The following is a 17,445-nucleotide window of genomic DNA, read 5'->3' as shown; positions in this document are numbered from 1 at the left end:
TGGTCTATGTAGGCTACAGAGGGATCTGTGTGTGTGTGTGTACTAGGGAGACAATGGTCTATGTAGGCTACAGAGGGATCTGTGTGTGTGTGTGTACTAGGGAGACAATGGTCTATGTAGGCTACAGAGGGATCTGTGTGTGTGTGTACTAGGGAGACAATGGTCTATGTAGGCTACAGAGGGATCTGTGTGTGTGTGTACTAGGGAGACAATGGTCTATGTAGGCTACAGAGGGATCTGTGTGTGTGTACTTAGGGAGACAATGGTCTATGTAGGCTACAGAGGGATCTGTGTGTGTGTACTAGGGAGACAATGGTCTATGTAGGCTACAGAGGGATCTGTGTGTGTGTTCTAGGGAGACAATGGTGTATGTAGGCTACAGAGGGATCTGTGTGTGTGTGTGTGTACTGGGGAGACAATGGTCTATGTAGGTTACAGAGGGATCTGTGTGTGGGTGTGTGTACTAGGGAGACAATGGTCTATGTAGGCTACAGAGGGAGCTGTGTGTGTGTGTACTAGGGAAACAATGGTCTATGTAGGCTACAGAGGGATCTGTATGTGTGTGTACTAGGGAGACAATGGTCTATGTAGGCTACAGAGGGATCTGTGTGTGTGTACTAGGGAAACAATGGTCTATGTAGGCTACAGAGGGATCTTTGTGTGTGTGTACTGGGGAGACAATGGTCTATGTAGGCTACAGAGGGATCTGTGTGTGTGTGTGTACTAGGGAGACAATGGTCTATGTAGGCTACAGAGGGATCTGTGTGTGTGTGTGTACTAGGGAGACAATGGTCTATGTAGGCTACAGAGGGATCTGTGTGTGTGTGTACTAGGGAGACAATGGTCTATGTAGGCTACAGAGGGATCTGTGTGTGTGTACTTAGGGAGACAATGGTCTATGTAGGCTACAGAGGGATCTGTGTGTGTGTGTGTACTAGGGAGACAATGGTCTATGTAGGCTACAGGGGGATCTTTGTGTGTGTGTACTAGGGAGACAATGGTCTATGTAGGCTACAGAGGGATCTTTGTGTGTGTGTGTACTGGGGAGACAATGGTCTATGTAGGCTACAGAGGGATCTTTGTGTGTGTGTGTACTGGGGAGACAATGGTCTATGTAGGCTACAGTGGGATCTGTGTGTGTGTACTGGGGAGACAATGGTCTATGTAGGCTACAGAGGGATCTGTGTGTGTGTGTGTACTGGGGAGACAATGGTCTATGTAGGCTACAGAGGGATCTTTGTGTGTGTGTGTGAACGCGTGCGTGTGTGGGTGTTAGTGCACACGCCGTGTGTGTGCGTGGATCAATCACGTGAGGTGGGGAGCGGCGACTCCACTGTTGGCGCACTGCGCTTCGAACCCGGCGATCTGAATTGGATTTTCCAGCCGCAGCATCGGTGGCGATTGATATCTGACCAGAGTCTTGGGCATCCCTTAGGTGAACTCAGACTAAATCGATGAATTTCCTATATGTGCAAATGTGTACGATTGCGTATTGTGCGTGTAAATGTGTGTGCCTTCTTTTATATGTAAATGTGCGTGATTGCATATTGATCATGTGTGAGAGTGTGTGTATGTGTGATTGCATATTGATTATGTGTGAGAGTGTGTGTATGTGTGATTGCATATTGATTATGTGTGAGAGTGTGTGTATGTGTGATTGCATATTGATTACGTGTGAGAGTGTGTGTATGTGTGATTGCATATTGATTATGTGTGAGAGTGTGTGTATGTGTGATCGCATATTGATTACGTGTGAGAGTGTGTGTATGTGTGATTGTATATTGATTACGTGTGAGAGTGTGTGTATGTGTGATTGCATATTGATTACGTGTGAGAGTGTGTGTATGTGTGATTGTATGTTGATTATGTGTGAGAGTGTGTGTATGTGTGATTGTATGTTGATTATGTGTGAGAGTGTGTGTATGTGTGATCGCATATTGATTACATGTGAGAGTGTGTGTATGTGTGATTGTTTATTGATTACGTGTGAGAGTGTGTGTATGTATGATTGTATATTGACTATGTGTGAGAGTGTGTGTATGTGTGATCACATATTGATTATGTGTGAGAGTGTGTGTATGTGTGATCGTATATTGATTATGTGTGAGAGTGTGTGTATGTGTGATTGCATATTGATTATGTGTGAGAGTGTGTGTATGTGTGATCGTATGTTGATTATGTGTGAGAGTGTGTGTATGTGTGATCGTATATTGATTATGTGTGAGAGTGTGTGTATGTGTGATCGCATATTGATTATGTGTGAGAGTGTGTGTATGTGTGATTGTATGTTGATTACGTGTGAGAGTGTGTGTATGTGTGATTGTATGTTGATTATGTGTGAGAGTGTGTGTATGTGTGATCGTATATTGATTATGTGTGAGAGTGTGTGTATGTGTGATCGCATATTGATTATGTGTGAGAATGTGTGTATGTGTGATCGTATGTTGATTACGTGTGAGAGTGTATGTGTGATTGTATATTGATTATGTGTGAGAGTGTGTGTATGTGTGATTGTATATTGATTATGTGTGAGAGTGTGTGTATGCGTGATCGTATATTCGTATGTGTTGGTGGGCTATGAACCCATTGAACTGAGTTTGATTCCCGCTCGTGGCCAATATTGGTTCCGAACATACGAACCTACCCTGGGCTCTCCCCCGTGGTCTAGACGTTAACCACCTCGCCCGGTGGTCGTGGGTTCGATCCCAACGCTGACGCATTGCGGATTGAAGTTTTGCAAGTTTCGCTCCCCGTGGTCGCGTGGATTTTTCCCCGGGTCCTCCGGTTTTCCCCTCCACATTTGAGAATGGCCACTCGTCGTTTTGGGGGTGTTTGGCCGCCGCTACAAATTCCCGCGCGGTGATCCACTTTCGCCAGAGCCGTCAAATTCGTTCGCCAGGTGACTCCTGAAACAAAGGGGCTGTGCAGCTCAGTGGGCCTTGCCCGGCGGACTGCTGCAGACGTTGTTGGCGGTAACGCGGCGCGCTTTGTAAACAGCAGCACCGGAGATGCAAAGGCGACCGGCCGCCCACCCCATCGTGTGCCGTGCCGTCGCTCAGAGGCGTTCGCTAACGGCACTCGGCCCAGCGGCGTCTGTCAAGGGCCGCACGGGGGGAACTTTGTATCTGTGCGCGCGCACGCTTCAGGCACGGCGCTCTACACCTGCGATGCCGTCGCTGGAGCCTGGTCTGCCCGAGGGCCCGATTTGAGCAACTGCACTTCCGCCTGGGTGAACCGAATCGCGAAATGGGTGAGCCGTCAACTCCCCTGCTGCCTCCTTCACTGCCCTGCCTCTCCTCCCTGCCTCACCTCCCTCCCTCCCTGCCTCTCCCTTCCCCTCATGTGAGACACCAATCGAGTTGTCGTCGTCGTCACGGCCGTCGCAATGCCCGCAACGCCCCCCCCCCACCCACCATCTCGTCTCCTCCGCTCCGTCTGCTCGGCGGTCTTCGCCCCCCGCCTCGTCCGTCGCCTTCGGCTGCCGCCGGGCGTCGTTCCGTCACGGGGATGGCGTCTGTCAGCGAGCCCGTTCGTCCACTCCAAATCGAAATCGGACGCCTTCCGTGAATGATGAGAAAGTGAATCAAAAGAGAAGAAAAACTGTCTGAGCCGGCTAAACTATAGGGGATGGTAAACCTGATACAGCCACCGCGTTCAGCTTCACTCTGAGCTGGTGGTCTAGACAAGGCTGAGAACACCGTGACGTGCACCCGGGTGCACGTCACGGTGTTCCGTCAATCACGCTCCATGTTCCGTCAATCACGCTCCGTGCCGTGTTGTGCAGCAATGCACTGCACACCACAGGGCTCCGCTCCATGTTCCGTCAAGCACGCTCCGTGCCGTGTTGTTGAGCAATGCACTGCACAACACAGGGCTCCGCTCCATGTTCCGTCAAGCACGCTCCGTGCCGTGTTGTTGAGCAATGCACTGCACACCCCGTGCCCTCCCCCCTCCGTGCCCCCCCCCCCCCCCGTTCCGGGGGCACGGGGGGTCGTCGTTGAATGACAAGTTGGGTGCCGTCCTCCTCCCTGTACACCGCCCCCCCCCCCCCCCCAGACGTTGGCCCACTTGAGCCCCAGCTGCTCCTTCTGGAGCTACTCGTCCCACACCACGAGGGGCAACTGGTCGAGCCACGGCTGCGAGCCGCTGCCCAGCAACAGCAGCAGCGCGCACGCCGCCTGCTCCTGCGGCCACCTCAACAACTTGGCGGTGCTCGTGGCGAGGGGCCACGTCGAGGTGCCCAGAGATTCGGGAGGGGGGGGGTGATGGTGGTGCCCCTCGGCCCGCTGGTGGTGGCGGTGGTGATGGTGATGGTGGTGGTAAAGTTTAGATGTGGTGGTGAGGGTGGTGAGGGTGGTGATTGGAGGTGATGGTGGTGATGGTGGTGGTAAAGAGGTGGTGATGAGGGTGGTGATTGGAGGTGATGGTGATGATGGTGGTGGTAAAGAGGTGGTGATGAGGGTGGTGATGGTGGTGATTGGAGGTGGTGAGGGTGATGGTGGTGGTAAAGAGGTGGTGATGAGGGTGGTGATTGGAGGTGATGATGGTGATGATGGTGATGGTGGTGGTAAAGTGGTAGTAAAGAGGTGGCGATGAGGGTGGTGAGGGTGGTGATTGGAGGTGATGGTGGTGGTGATGTTGGTGGTAAAGAGGTGGTGATGAGGGTGTTGAGGGTGGTGATTGGAGGTGATGGTGGTGATGTTGGTGGTAAAGAAGTGGTGATGAGTGTGGTGAGGGTGGTGATTGGAGGTGATGGTGGTGATGGTGGTGGTGAGGGTGATGACGGTGGTGATTGGAGGTGATGATGGTGATGTTGGTGGTGGTCAAGTTTGGATGAGGAGGTGGTGGTAGTTGACTTGATAGTGGTAATGTTTATGTTGTGGGGGAGCGGTGGCCTGGCGGTTAGGGCGCTGCGCTACGAACCCAGCGACCCGAGTTCAATTCCCACTCACGACCACTAACTAATTATCTCAATCGACTCGGCCTCAAATCAGTAACTATTGCGGTGTGTAAACATCGCCACTTGGGAGACAAAGGCGGCCGGGCGTGGTGCTGGCCACCCACCCCCTCGTGTGCCGTTCCGGCCTTCATAGCTGCTAGTCGCTAACAGCACTTGCCCCTGCAGTCTGTTAAGGGCTATATTTGAAATCTCAATTGACAACTAATTTCTTTAAGCACTTTTTTCCGTTTAGTTTCCTTCCCCCGCACCCCCCACGAGCACGGCCGGCTACGGTACTTGGCCAAAGAAGTTCCCGATGCGTGCGTACGGCTGCCCACGGCACCCTCACACCCCTCCGTGTGTCCCGTGCCCGCGTATTGCCCGTGCGTGCCAGTACGGGCACCGCGCCCACGAGCTGCTGCTGCTGGTGATCACGTGGGTGGGCGTGCTGGTGTCCCTCGTGTGCCTCGCCGTGGCCACGTTCACCTTCTGCTTCTTCCGCGGCCTCCAGAGTGACCGCAACACCGTTCACAAAAACTTATGCCTCAACCTGCTACTCGCCCAGCTGCTGTTCCTTGTGGGCATCGACAAGACTCAGTACACGGTGCGCCCGCCCGCCCCCCGCTCACGTTTAGTCACTTGCTTACCACTTTCTCTATTTTGCACTCGCTCCTGAAACAAATTGTTTAACAGCTCGGGGGGGGGGGGGGGCTTTGCCTGGGAAAATAAAAAAATAGTTCATTTTTGTTCATGATTTGTTTACCTTTCCTCTACTTTGCACTCCTACCGCATTGTGTTGCTTTAAGTAAACTCGCTGACACCTGTGACCCCCCCTAACCGGTGGACGTCTGTCAGAAAAGAGCTTCTTGGCTCATCGGATTCCTCCCTCCACGTCCAAATAAAGATTCAGATTCAGTGTAACGCCACCGCCGCCCGCCCGCCCGGCTGCCCCCCGCCACCGCGCCGGCTCCGCAGGTGGCGTGCCCCGTGCTGGCGGCGCTGCTGCACCTGCTCTTCCTGGCGGCGTTTGCGTGGATGTTCCTGGAGGGCGTGCAGCTCTACCTCATGCTGGTGGAGGTGTTCGAGGGGCGCCGCTCTCGCCGCAAGTACTTCTACCTCCTGGGCTACGGCCTGCCGCTCGCCGTCGTCGGGGTCTGCCTCGCCGTCGACCGCACGGGCTACGGCACCGAGCGAGCGTGAGCCCCCTGTCGTCCCTCTTCGCCGCCGGGCCGGCCGGCGCGCCGGGCTTACTAACCGGAGCGCGGTGTCGCCGGTTCACGCCTGGTGTTGCCACCTGGCGCCCGGGCTTACTAACCGGTGCCCGGCCTTGCCGGCTGGCGCCCGGTCTCACCAGGTGTCCTCGCATACAACAAATGACACAAATGTCCCCCAATGTTACCAGATGGGTGCTCAAGTGCAACTGAACGGTGGCAAATGTTACCAGATGCCGGCAAATGAAACCGGATGCATGGACGCGCTATCCCGGCCTGTCAGGCTAACCAGGCGATCGTTTGTCCTCTGTTCCGCCTGCAGCTGTTGGCTCCGGACCGACAATCATTTCATCTGGAGTTTCCTTGCGCCCGTGGCCACCATCATCCTCGTGAGTTCCGTGCGTGCGCGTCGTGCCGGGGGTGGGAGATGGGCGGGCGGGTCGCCGTGTCTGCTGCTCGACATGCGCATAGCGTGACGGGTCCCGCGATGAATCTGATGCGATTCCCACGTTCGTCTTGAGCGTGAATTCTCGAAATCGTCTCGTGCCAAAATCCCGTCTCGTGCCCAAATTGCAGGCGGGCACCTCCGATTGCCACGCTAACGCCAGTACGTACGTACGTGCGTTGAACTTCTTTCCCACCGTACGTAGCCAACCGTGCTAGTCGGAGGCGCTAGCCCGCCTGCAACAGTCCGGCGCACGTGCGCGCGCGCTCTGCTTCGTGCGCGTGTCTGTTTCCCGTCCCATTTGTCCCCATGTTGATGCCTCCCTGCCGGTTCTAAAATTGTGACGTGAGCGTATCGTTGGGGGACGAGTTGCAGACGTGCCAGCAGCTTTCGTGCCTGTGGGGGTGTTTCGAGGATGCAACGTCGCTCCGTGCGGGTAGGGAACCAGAGAACCCGGAGAAAAACCCACCTTGTATACGACGAGGGGATGATGCTGCAACAACAACAAAACTCAACGCCACACGGGTGGATTCAATCCACTTGCACTCTACATCTGCAGAACGTGAAAACCACAGCAAATTTTCCTGCCGTGGTTTCCGCACTTGACGATGATTGCTTGTGTTGCGGTCGAAACGTCGTGAGAATTTTATTGTTTTGTATTTTTATTATTTTATTGTTACCCTTCTACGTGACTGTTCATGATTATTAATGAGGGGGGGCTGGTCAACGTGGAGTGACGTTACGAGCGTTACCGGCAGACATGATTATTGTAGGTAGAGGCATCCACTGATATTTACATCATTAAATTCACCCCCCTCTGATATTCGCACCTGATATGCTCAGTGACGACATCACCTCTACGCCTCCGTTTAAGACCAAAACAGCAGGAGGAATCCTCCGCAATTCTGGCTATCGCCTGACGATGGTGGCTGTTGTTGTTGTAATTACTGGCGAAACGTCACCCTGCTCGAATTGTAAATGTTGCTGTGGGTTTACTCTCGAACACACCGGTGCGCTGAACTAGCGACGAATTGTCAGGTTCTGTTTACGCGACAAAGCTTACTGATTGTCCGTGGTCGGGTGGGGGTGGTGACGGGCTTAACGACACGTAATCTAACCCAACAAAAAACAACGTCTTATGGACTTGTTGACTCGTATGCGCGGTGCGTGTGTGGTGTCACAGGTGAACTTCGTGTTCCTGCTGATGACTCTGTACAAGATGGTGCAGCATTCGGCGCCACTCAAGCCCGAGAGCATTAAGTGAGTGAGGTGGCCGGGTGTGGGGGGGGGGGGGGGTTAGGGGGGAGAGGGGCGAGGGGGGGGTTCATCACTTAAAGCGACCGCATTTTCTGTGAGGTTCAGCCGGGACACACGGTGGGTGAAGCTGGCTGTTCCCGCGCCAGCCCACTCTTCACATTAGGGCCCTCCCTTGCCTTTTCGTTTGACCAACTGGGCCCCAGCCACCCGTGATTGCACCTGGAGTGTTCCGGTGTCGCGAGCGAATGTTGGTGGTTCTCAGCCGCGGTTGCCAATGACCCCTGCGCAAAAATGTAATTGTCGTTTAAAATTCGGGTTTCGCTTTTAACGAGCTCCGTCCAGCTCTCGGGGGACCATCGGTTCGCTTTGACCCACCGTGTAACGATCGCCCTTTGCAAGGGATTTATAAATCACGCGCCTGCTTGCATTAGTTTAAACCTTTCCCGTTCCGGTGATGTACGTAGGTGTAACGTCATCCGGTTTTTCTTCCGATTCCGTTCCCATGACCTACGTGTGTGTCGTCAAAACGAAACCGAAAGAAAAACTAAAATAAAATAACTTTATCGAGACCGTTGCTCCCACCATCCATCCCTTTGTCCATCCAATCCGTCTGACTCATCATCCAACCCGTCCCATGTAGCAAATGAGCTTTCCTGCACAGCAACAGAACTCCACGCAGTGGCGATGTCGGAGTGGGCCCTCGGTGCCCATAGATGATGCCCTCTCAAAAGTGCTCGCGTTCGGTGACACCGACTGACAGCGCTGGCATTCCCACTGGCGGTGTGACTCCCGTGTCTGTGGGGCAGATGGTTTAATCGCTCCGTATGCGTTCGTCTCTCCAGCCATGCATCTGTCCGTTTGTCTGCTCGTTCATCCGGCGATCCGTCCATTTAACTGTCAGTCTGATCCACCTCCCAAAACGTCAATCTGTCTGTCCATCCATCGTGGTGGCTAGGAGATGTTAACTCCCTCGGCTGGTATACAGGAGGTCATGGGTTCGAACCCGACCCTGACATTGCCTGTTGCTGCTGTTGTATATTTGGAGCTTGAATGTTCTCCCTCTGTCTCATCATCATCATCATCAGCACGGTGGCTAGGAGATGTTAACTCCCTCGGCTGGTATACAGGAGGTCATGGGTTCGAACCCGACCCTGACATTGCCTGCTGCTGCTGCTGTATATTTGGAGCTTGAATGTTCTCCCCGTGGTTGCGTGAATTTTTTTCTCGGGGTCCTCCGTGTCTTTTCCCTTCACATTAAGAAGCGTGTGCTTAGAGCGTTTGGCCGCTATAAATGTCCACGTTTTGCTCATGTGACAAACCTTACCAATTGGCTTGTCTTACTCATGGACTTTTAAATTTTGATTCTAATCTCACTTCTTCAGAACTGCATTTTTGTGTTTTTAGTTAGTTAGTTAGTCCTTCCCCCGCACCTCCGATGAGCACTGTTGGCTACGTACGGCGCGAACGAAGTTCAACGTTCAGAGCGAAACCTTGGATTGCGAGTAACTTGGTCTGCGAGTGTTTTGCAAGACGAGCAACACATTGTTTAAATATAAATATTCACTTGATGAACGAGCGAGGGTCTTAGCAATACGAGCGGCAGCACATGTAGACGCTTCGTACTGCCGAGCGTCACGTGATCACAACTGACGTACGAATGCTTTGGATTACAAACACGTTTCCGGAACGAATTGTGCTCGCAATCCCAAGGTTTTACTGTACGTCGATACGCACGTAACGTGTCGCGTGGGTCGGTAAGTTCACGACGACGACGATAATAACGACGATGACGACAACGCTACGCGATGGCAAATATTTACCACGGCGCTCGCTTTTTTGCCGGCCGTTGTTATCGTTCGTTTTTGTTCTTCCTTGCCCACAGGTCCTGCGCGCTGGGGGGCGTGGCGCTGCTGTGCCTCCTCGGCCTCACCTGGGTGTTCGGGTTCCTCTTCATCGACAAGGCCACTCTGGTCATGGCCTACCTCTTCATCATCTTCAACTCCTTCCAGGGCATGTTCATCTTCATCTTCCACTGCGCTCTGCAGATGAAGGTGCCCAACCCCCTCTTCCCGTCACGCCGTTTTTTTTTTGCTTCGACGTGGAAGTGCGCCCAGAAATCTTGACAACTCGTGAGGCCCACTGAGCTCTGTGGCTCTTTTTCAAAATCTTAAACAATTTTAAACTGGAGGCGGAATCCAAAGAGCCACAAAGCTCTTTCTCGCAGATGTCCAGTCATGGCACGGGGTCAGAGCATGACAACGCAAACTCCAAATATGCAGCAGCAGCAGCAGGCGTCGTCAAGGTCGAGATCGAACTCACGACCTCCTGTAGACCAGGCGAGGTAGTTAACATCTCATAGCCATTGTGATAATGATGAGAGAGACACAAAAAACTCCAAATATACAGCAGCAAGCGTCGTCAAGGTCTGGATAGAACTCACGACCTCCTGTATACCAGGCGAGGTAGTTAACATCTCATAGCCACCGTGATGATGATGAGAGAGACACAAAAAACTCCAAATATACAGCAGCAGCAGGCATCGTCAGGGTCTGGATCGAACCCACGACCTCCTGCGGACCAGGCGAGGTAGTTAACATCTCATAGCCACCGTGATGATGATGAGAGAGAGATGCAGACTCCAAATATACAGCAGCAGCAGCAGAAGCGTTGGCAAGGTCTGGATCGAACCCTGACCGTAACCCCTGACTCTAAAACGCAAGCTTCAACACCGTATAACCCTAACTCTAGGCCTGGCTTGAACTCTGACCCCCAACCCCTCGCCTCTTACCCGTGCAAGGTGTGCAAGGAGTACAGAAAGTGCTTGGGGCACGCCGAGTGCTGCCGAACCTGGGGCGACCACTTCTCTTACGACTCGTGGCTCTCCAGCAGCAAACGCTGCTCTTCCAACGCGCAGGTACGCACGCACGCTGCATGCACTACACACCATACACACACTACGCACACTGCAACAACAACAACAACCGCTGCTCTCCCAACGCGCAGGTACGCACGCACGCTACACGCACTACACACCATACACACACTACGCACACTGCAGCAACAACAACAACCGCCGTTCGCCACTAGGTGGCGGTGACGTCACCACGGCGCTTTGTGCCAGGCTTTGTGCACCTTGAGGCCACGTGAAGTGTCAAACGCCCGCCGGCAGGAGGTCACGGGGTAGACCCAGGTGCCACAGGTCGACTGACTGAGATGAGTGGCTGATGCACCACCAGCTGTACCCCCCTACTGTGCCATTTGCTGTGCTTTAGCCGCCCGGCGCTCCGCTCGTTGTTGTGAGCGTCGCTCCTCCCCCCTTCGTTGTTGTTGGAGGGCGACTGCCTCTAACTGCGAATAGTGGTTGTTGTTTTGGCCCTGTTTGTTTTGGTTCATGTGTTGTATGTACAGTGCGTTGAAGTTTTTTCGCACCGTATGTATCCAACCGTACTAATCGGAGGTGCGGGGGAAGGACAACAAACTAACACAACGTGTCCGTCTGTGTGTCAGTTGGATGTCGGTTCGTGTATCGATCTCCCTAACCCTCAATTCCTCGATCCCTCTATGCACACCGGCCTACGAACCCAGTGACCTGAGTTTGATTCCTGGTCTCGGCCAACATCAGTAGCGAGTGACATCTGGGCCTCCTTTTAGCTCGACTCGGCCTCAGGCGAGTATTTGTCGCGGTGTCGTCTAAACATCGCCACTGGGGAGACGAAGGCACCGGGCGTGATGCGGGCCACCCCACCCCCATGCCGGCCTTCATAGGTGCTCGCTAACATGATAAATAGTTCACAACTTGTGGCAACCCACCGTCGTTGTTGTTGTGAAGCCGATTCACTGTTAGCAACTGACCGACAGCGCCGGTTGCGCGCAGCTACCCGCGGCACGTCCGCTGCCCGTTTTTATTCGGCGTCTTGCGTGGATCGCTCGCCAACGGCGACGAGATCACCGGCGGTGCTGCCGAGGCAGCGATAAATTGGCGGCGTTTGTTCACTACAAGAGAGAGGTTTTGTTAAATTGCCTGTCGTTCCGAGTGGAGGGAGGGTGCGTGGCGCAACGCGTTACACGTGCGGCGATCCGACCCCCTTGAAAAATCAATCACGGCGGCTTTGCGATGATATTCTGCCCACTGTTTTTTGTCGAAACTTGTTATCAACGGAGGTGTGATTGTTGTTGTTGTTATTATTGTGAGCATTACTATGATGATATACCGTGGACTGAGTGGTTCCGGCTTGACGCATCCCACACCGATCCCGTGCGCCTACTCAAGATTGCGCTCGCACACTTTCCCCCTCCCGCCGTTGTTGATATTACTGTGAAATTGTGATTCTTGTTTAAACCTGTATTTCCTATAAACAAAAAGATAAAATTAAGCGCGCTGTCGTCGTGAATTCCCACGTGCGGTCAAGGGAGCGACGGAGAAAGATCAAGAGCTTTCCTTTGATATTAACTCCGTAATTGTGGATAACGCGTGTACAACGGAGAGTGAGGCACACACATTATAAATGTGGATTACATTCCCAACAGCATATGCGAGCGTATTATACAGTGACGTGGCAGCGATTTTGTTGGTTGTTGCGGATGTCCGGGTGTATTGCTAAGTCTAACAAAAGGGTCAGAGACAGGGTCAGAGTTCAAGTCAGGGCTAGAGTTTAGGGTTGTGGTGTTATGGTTGGCGTTTAGGGTTAGGGTTCGAGTTGTAGTTGGTTATGGTTAAAGTAACGGTTCGTGTTGGGGTTAGAGTTAGTATCCGACTGGAGTTAGGTTTAGGGTTAATGTTAGAAACTAAACTAAATTATTTTAAATTTTGATTTAAAGCTTTCGTGACTGCAGTGATTCATATTCTTGGTTCTTTCGGTAAAGTCACGTTGAAGGGAAACAACAAAATAATAAAATACAAACAGTCATCATCAGGTGACTGATGATGACTGTTTGTGTTACAGTCGAAACGTCATGAGAATTTTATTGTTTTATATATATTTTATTATTTTGTTGTTTCCCTTCAACGTGATTTTACTGAAAGAACCAAGAACGTAATTTATTTTATTTTACCAGGTAAGGCCCACTGAGCCGTTTCAGCTCTTTCGCAGAAGAAGCCTGTCCATCACAAACGATGGTTCAACTAAGCTGCTTATCGCCTATCACGTGGACGTTTATAGCGGCAGCCAAATACCCCGTTACTTTTATTTTTTTATCTCCCCCCCAGATCGTCTGGCGACGGGCCCGAGAGACGCCGGCGCCCTGGCGATCGCGCCGCACAACGGCGTCGCCCGCGGCGGCGGCGGCGGCCACTTCCGCCTGAGCGGCCGCGACTTCGCGGCCGCTCAGGCGGCGACGCCAAGCCGAGAAGGAGGAGGACGACGAGGAGGAGGCGTCGGAGGAGGAAGGTATGCCAAAGCCGAGGGGGTGAAAGCAAGCGAGCCGACGAGGGTCGACGTCGACATCGGCGGCCGTGGCGGCGGCCGTGTTGGCAGCCCGATCCGGATCCCTCTGCCCCGGCTCGGGCACTCCGCCGCCGCCGCCGCCGTGACAGACGGACGCGCTCGCTGGCGCGGGCTTCCCCTCCGCCCCCGCCTCCGCCCTCGGCGATCGTCGCCAGGGAGGACGTCCTCCCTCCTCCTCCTCCTACTTTCCCCTGCTCGCACCGCGCCAGGCGGCCGAGCTCTACGCTAGGCGGAGGGCGGCGGCAGGGGACGCGTAAATGTCTCGCGCTGATGATTCACCGGTGACGTTACGCAAACGACGCATTTACTAATGCAGACGTGTGTGCGTCGTTACGGGACACGTTGTACGTGATTGTACGTGAAGAATATTCAGAACGTTGGGAATAATGTCTTCTATTTATATATAATCGTTTATGTATATAATGTGCACTACCTCACTGCATTATGTCGTGTGTCCTGCATTGCGCAGTTAATATTGGTAATTGCGTACAAATGCACATTTTGCATTAACCAAGCAAGGGGTGGTAACTATTGCAAATAATGCGTAATTACGTTAAATAATTCACGTTTACAAATTCAATAAAGTACCAAATGACAGTTTGCAAATATTTGATTGATATTGATTCACTTTCAAATTCTTGAATAGACACTCATTGTATATGGTTTCATCAATATCAGAAATAAGTTTAAACTGATTGCATTGTCCAACATATTGCACGCTGATCAGATGATGCACAACTACTACGCCTTGCAATAAATCACGACCGGGGAACGGTCCGTTTGCGGCACTTCACTACGAACCTCGTGGCCTGAGTTCGAGTCCAGGTCACGGCTAACATCGGTGGCGAGGGATATCTGAACTGGCCCTGGGCTCCCACCTTCACCGACCTGCAATGTCACTCATGGGGAAATATGAATACAGTGTAATTTTAGTCTGGGCAGGCTATCGGCCATTCCGAAACTTTCATCAACCAGCAGTGTGTTTGTTTTTAAGGTCTCGGCCCTTCTGGGGCTGATCAGAAGCGTCACGCTCGCTCAACACGCGCTGCTGGCTTTGTGGTTCGCATTGTCGTGATGCGCTCCCTCAAATAAAATGATGAGGCCCTGTCAGCACAAAACAACCAGACGATGTTTTGTCACGATTTATGACCCAGAGTTCCCCCGCAACAGCACAACAAATGTTTAACCATATCAACCAGAATGGTTGGACGGTGCATGAGGGTAAATTTTATATTTTTACAAAATGTTTTGCTAAAAACGTGAAACAATAATTCACTGTGTAACGAAAAAATATATTTTTTTGGTTCCTGGGTGATGTGTTATTTTACAATTGCTTACGCCTCAAAAGTATATAAAATGGCTATTATTATTATTATTCCCCACAAACTTTGCTTTTGTGACCAGGACACAAAAGCAAAGTTAATAATCCACTCCCATTAATAACACTGTTTAACAAATTTATTATGTTCTTGTTCCTGGGTAATAAGTGTTATTTCCTAGTTGCTTATACCTCAAAAGTACAGAAAATTGCTATTATTCCACACAAACTTTGCTTTTGTGAACAGGACGGTGATATTTTGAAATGTATCTACTTTCAATGGGAAAACGTGGTGTGCATTTGTGTCATTCCTTTACATCAAGTCCTGGTCACAAAAGCAACGTTCGTTGGGCATAGAGGCCAGCAAAGCACTCAAGTTGGTTGCACAGAGGATGCCATTCTTTATATTGACGCACTGCCTCGGCGACTCATTTAAGACTGAGTCGACCTAGGAGAGGTCCCAGTCAGGTTCAGAAACCGAATACCGCCGGTGCCACGGTGGCTAGGAGATGTTGACTACCTCATCTGGTATACAGGAGGTCGTGAGTTAGACCCTGACGCCTGCTGCTGCTGTATATTTGGAGTGTACATGTCTCTCATCATCATCACGGTGGCTAGGAGATGTTGACCTGACGCCTGCTGCTGCTGCTGTATATTTGGAGTCTGCGTCTCTCTCTCATCATCATCATCACCACGGTGGCTAGGAGATGTGAATTACCTCGCCTGGTATACAGGAGGTTGTGGGTTAGACCCTGACGCCTGCTGCTGCTGTATATTTAGAGTCTGCGTGTCTCTCTCTCATCATCATCATGGTGGCTAGGAGATGCTGACTACCTCACCAGGTATACAGGAGGTCGTGAGTTAGACCCTGACGCCTGCTGCTGTATATTTGGAGTGTACATGTCTCTCTCTCATCATCACGGTGGCTAGGAGATGTGAATTACCTCGCCTGGTATACAGGAGGTTGTGAGTTAGACCCTGACGCCTGCTGCTGCACTATTTTTAGAGTGTACATGTCTCTCTTTCATCATCATCATCATCATCACGGTGGCTAGGAGATGTTGACTACCTCACCTGGTATACAGGAGGTCGTGAGTTAGACCCTGACGCCTGCTGCTGCTGTATATTTGGAGTGTACATGTCTCCCTCCCCGTAGTCGCAGTGGATTTTTCTCCAGGTCTTCCGTTTTTTCCCTCCACATTGGAAATCAACGTGCGTTTAGGGTACTTTATTTGGCTGTGATACATTACCTCATTAAAATGCAAATCAACGTATACAATTTTTGAAATGCGTTTTTCTGGATTTTCTTGTTATTCTGTCTCTCACCGTTCAAATAAACCTACCATTAAAATGATAGACTGATCATTTCTTTGTCAGTGGGCAAACGTACAAAATCAGCAGAGGATCATATACTTTTGGGTGAAAGAATCAAGGAGTGAAGTTCACGATAACAAGTAACCACGGTAAGTAGCGATAGGAGGGCGATGAGGAGGTTGACCATCGGTAAGCGAGTGCCAGGAGCAACAGTGGAGAATCATGAATCACGATGATTGCTTCACACAAATAAAAACACTCAACACGCGTCACTAACCGCTGTGCGCCCTTCAAAGGAAAATATCCCGCATGAAGTCGAGGATGTCCCTTCTTGACAGCACAGAACGACTGTGACCAGTCACAAGCTAATCACTCAGCTATTTCAATGCTAAATTATCCTGTTTGATTTGTACTAGGTGCCTCTGTGGATGTGTAAGCTTTGACTTTAACATAGCTATTTCTATGACCAGTCTCAAGCTAATCACTCAGTTATTTCAATGCTAAATTATCCTGTTTGATTTGTACTAGGTGCCTCTGTGGATGTGTAGGCTTTGACTTTAACATAGCTATTTCTATGACCAGTCACAAGCTAATCACTCAGCTATTTCAATGATAAATTCTCCTGTTTGATATGTAAACCCCTTTGTCAAGGTGCCTCACTTCTCTAAACCAGCTTAAAAAGACGCTACGAATCTTAACAGCGTTCATTGAAGCTCTGTCGTCCCGACAGGTTTGTTCCTTTCACCTGAAGAAGGCCACTTGTGTTGTGGCCGAAACGTCGTGAGATTTTAATTGTGTTATTTCATTAATTTATTATTTTATTCTCATTCTACGTGGTGACTTTACCGAAAGAACCAAAGAAGATGCTTTACAAGTGCCGCGAGGTAGGAACTAGCTGACCCAGCGCCATGGCCGTGGCCACGGAGTCAACATTTGGGGGGGGCACCAAATCTTAAGAGGTCTCCCACCCCCCAGAAAAAATAAATCTAAATTTGAAAACTAATTTCCTGCCTTAAATATAAAAAAAAAATTCACGAACACATGGGACGGACGTTTTTATTTGTTTATTACAATAATGTCTAATAGTGGTGTTGTATTATTACATCGCTCTGTTTTTATTTATTTATTTATGACCTTTGCTTGTTTCATCGTATGTAATGGCAGAGATTAGGGATTTAAACAGTACAACCATAACCACAATCACGTGAACTGAAATCTATGCATTGTTACATGAAGACAAGTCCAGATATCGTGGCCAAGGTTTAGCAAGTTGTAGTTTTTATTTACACGGCATAGCAATTATATATATTTTAAAAAATATTGTTTATAGCAATATATTATAATTAGTACGGCCTTGCCCTGCACACATCATTCGTGGGTCACCCTCACAGTCCAGGCACGTGGTGTTCTACGGGCGCTGTGGGCACTGATTGGCGCGGCAGGTCACGACGTCATCCTCATTAACATAACGAGCGCCGCGTGCGCTTTTGGCGGGAAACTGCAGCGCGAGCGGGGAG

General features: G+C 51.0%; 1 protein-coding gene across 1 annotated transcript in view; it reads left to right on the top strand.

Moving 5' to 3' along the window:
- LOC142916566 (adhesion G protein-coupled receptor L3-like) overlaps positions 1-15,962 on the top strand; it is a 33,146-nt gene extending 17,184 nt beyond the window's left edge. The window contains exons 5-13 of the mRNA XM_076061686.1: positions 3,147-3,250; positions 4,057-4,236; positions 5,193-5,543; positions 5,915-6,135; positions 6,473-6,539; positions 7,779-7,855; positions 9,735-9,903; positions 10,650-10,766; positions 13,059-15,962. Of these exons, the coding sequence (XP_075917801.1) occupies positions 3,147-3,250; positions 4,057-4,236; positions 5,193-5,543; positions 5,915-6,135; positions 6,473-6,539; positions 7,779-7,855; positions 9,735-9,903; positions 10,650-10,766; positions 13,059-13,154 (1,382 nt within the window). The 3' untranslated portion in view covers positions 13,155-15,962. The remainder of the gene's footprint in view (positions 1-3,146; positions 3,251-4,056; positions 4,237-5,192; positions 5,544-5,914; positions 6,136-6,472; positions 6,540-7,778; positions 7,856-9,734; positions 9,904-10,649; positions 10,767-13,058) is intronic.
- The last annotated feature ends 1,483 nt before the right edge of the window (positions 15,963-17,445 follow it).

This window comes from Petromyzon marinus, unplaced genomic scaffold (assembly GCF_048934315.1).
Source record: "Petromyzon marinus isolate PM22_M1 ecotype Great Lakes invasive population unplaced genomic scaffold, UKy_Petmar_22M1.pri1.0 PM_G_Scaffold_4, whole genome shotgun sequence".
NCBI classification, from domain to species: Eukaryota; Metazoa; Chordata; class Hyperoartia; order Petromyzontiformes; family Petromyzontidae; genus Petromyzon; species Petromyzon marinus.
Note: the sequence above shows the minus strand (reverse complement) of the source record. Positions and strands in the feature narration are given on the sequence as shown.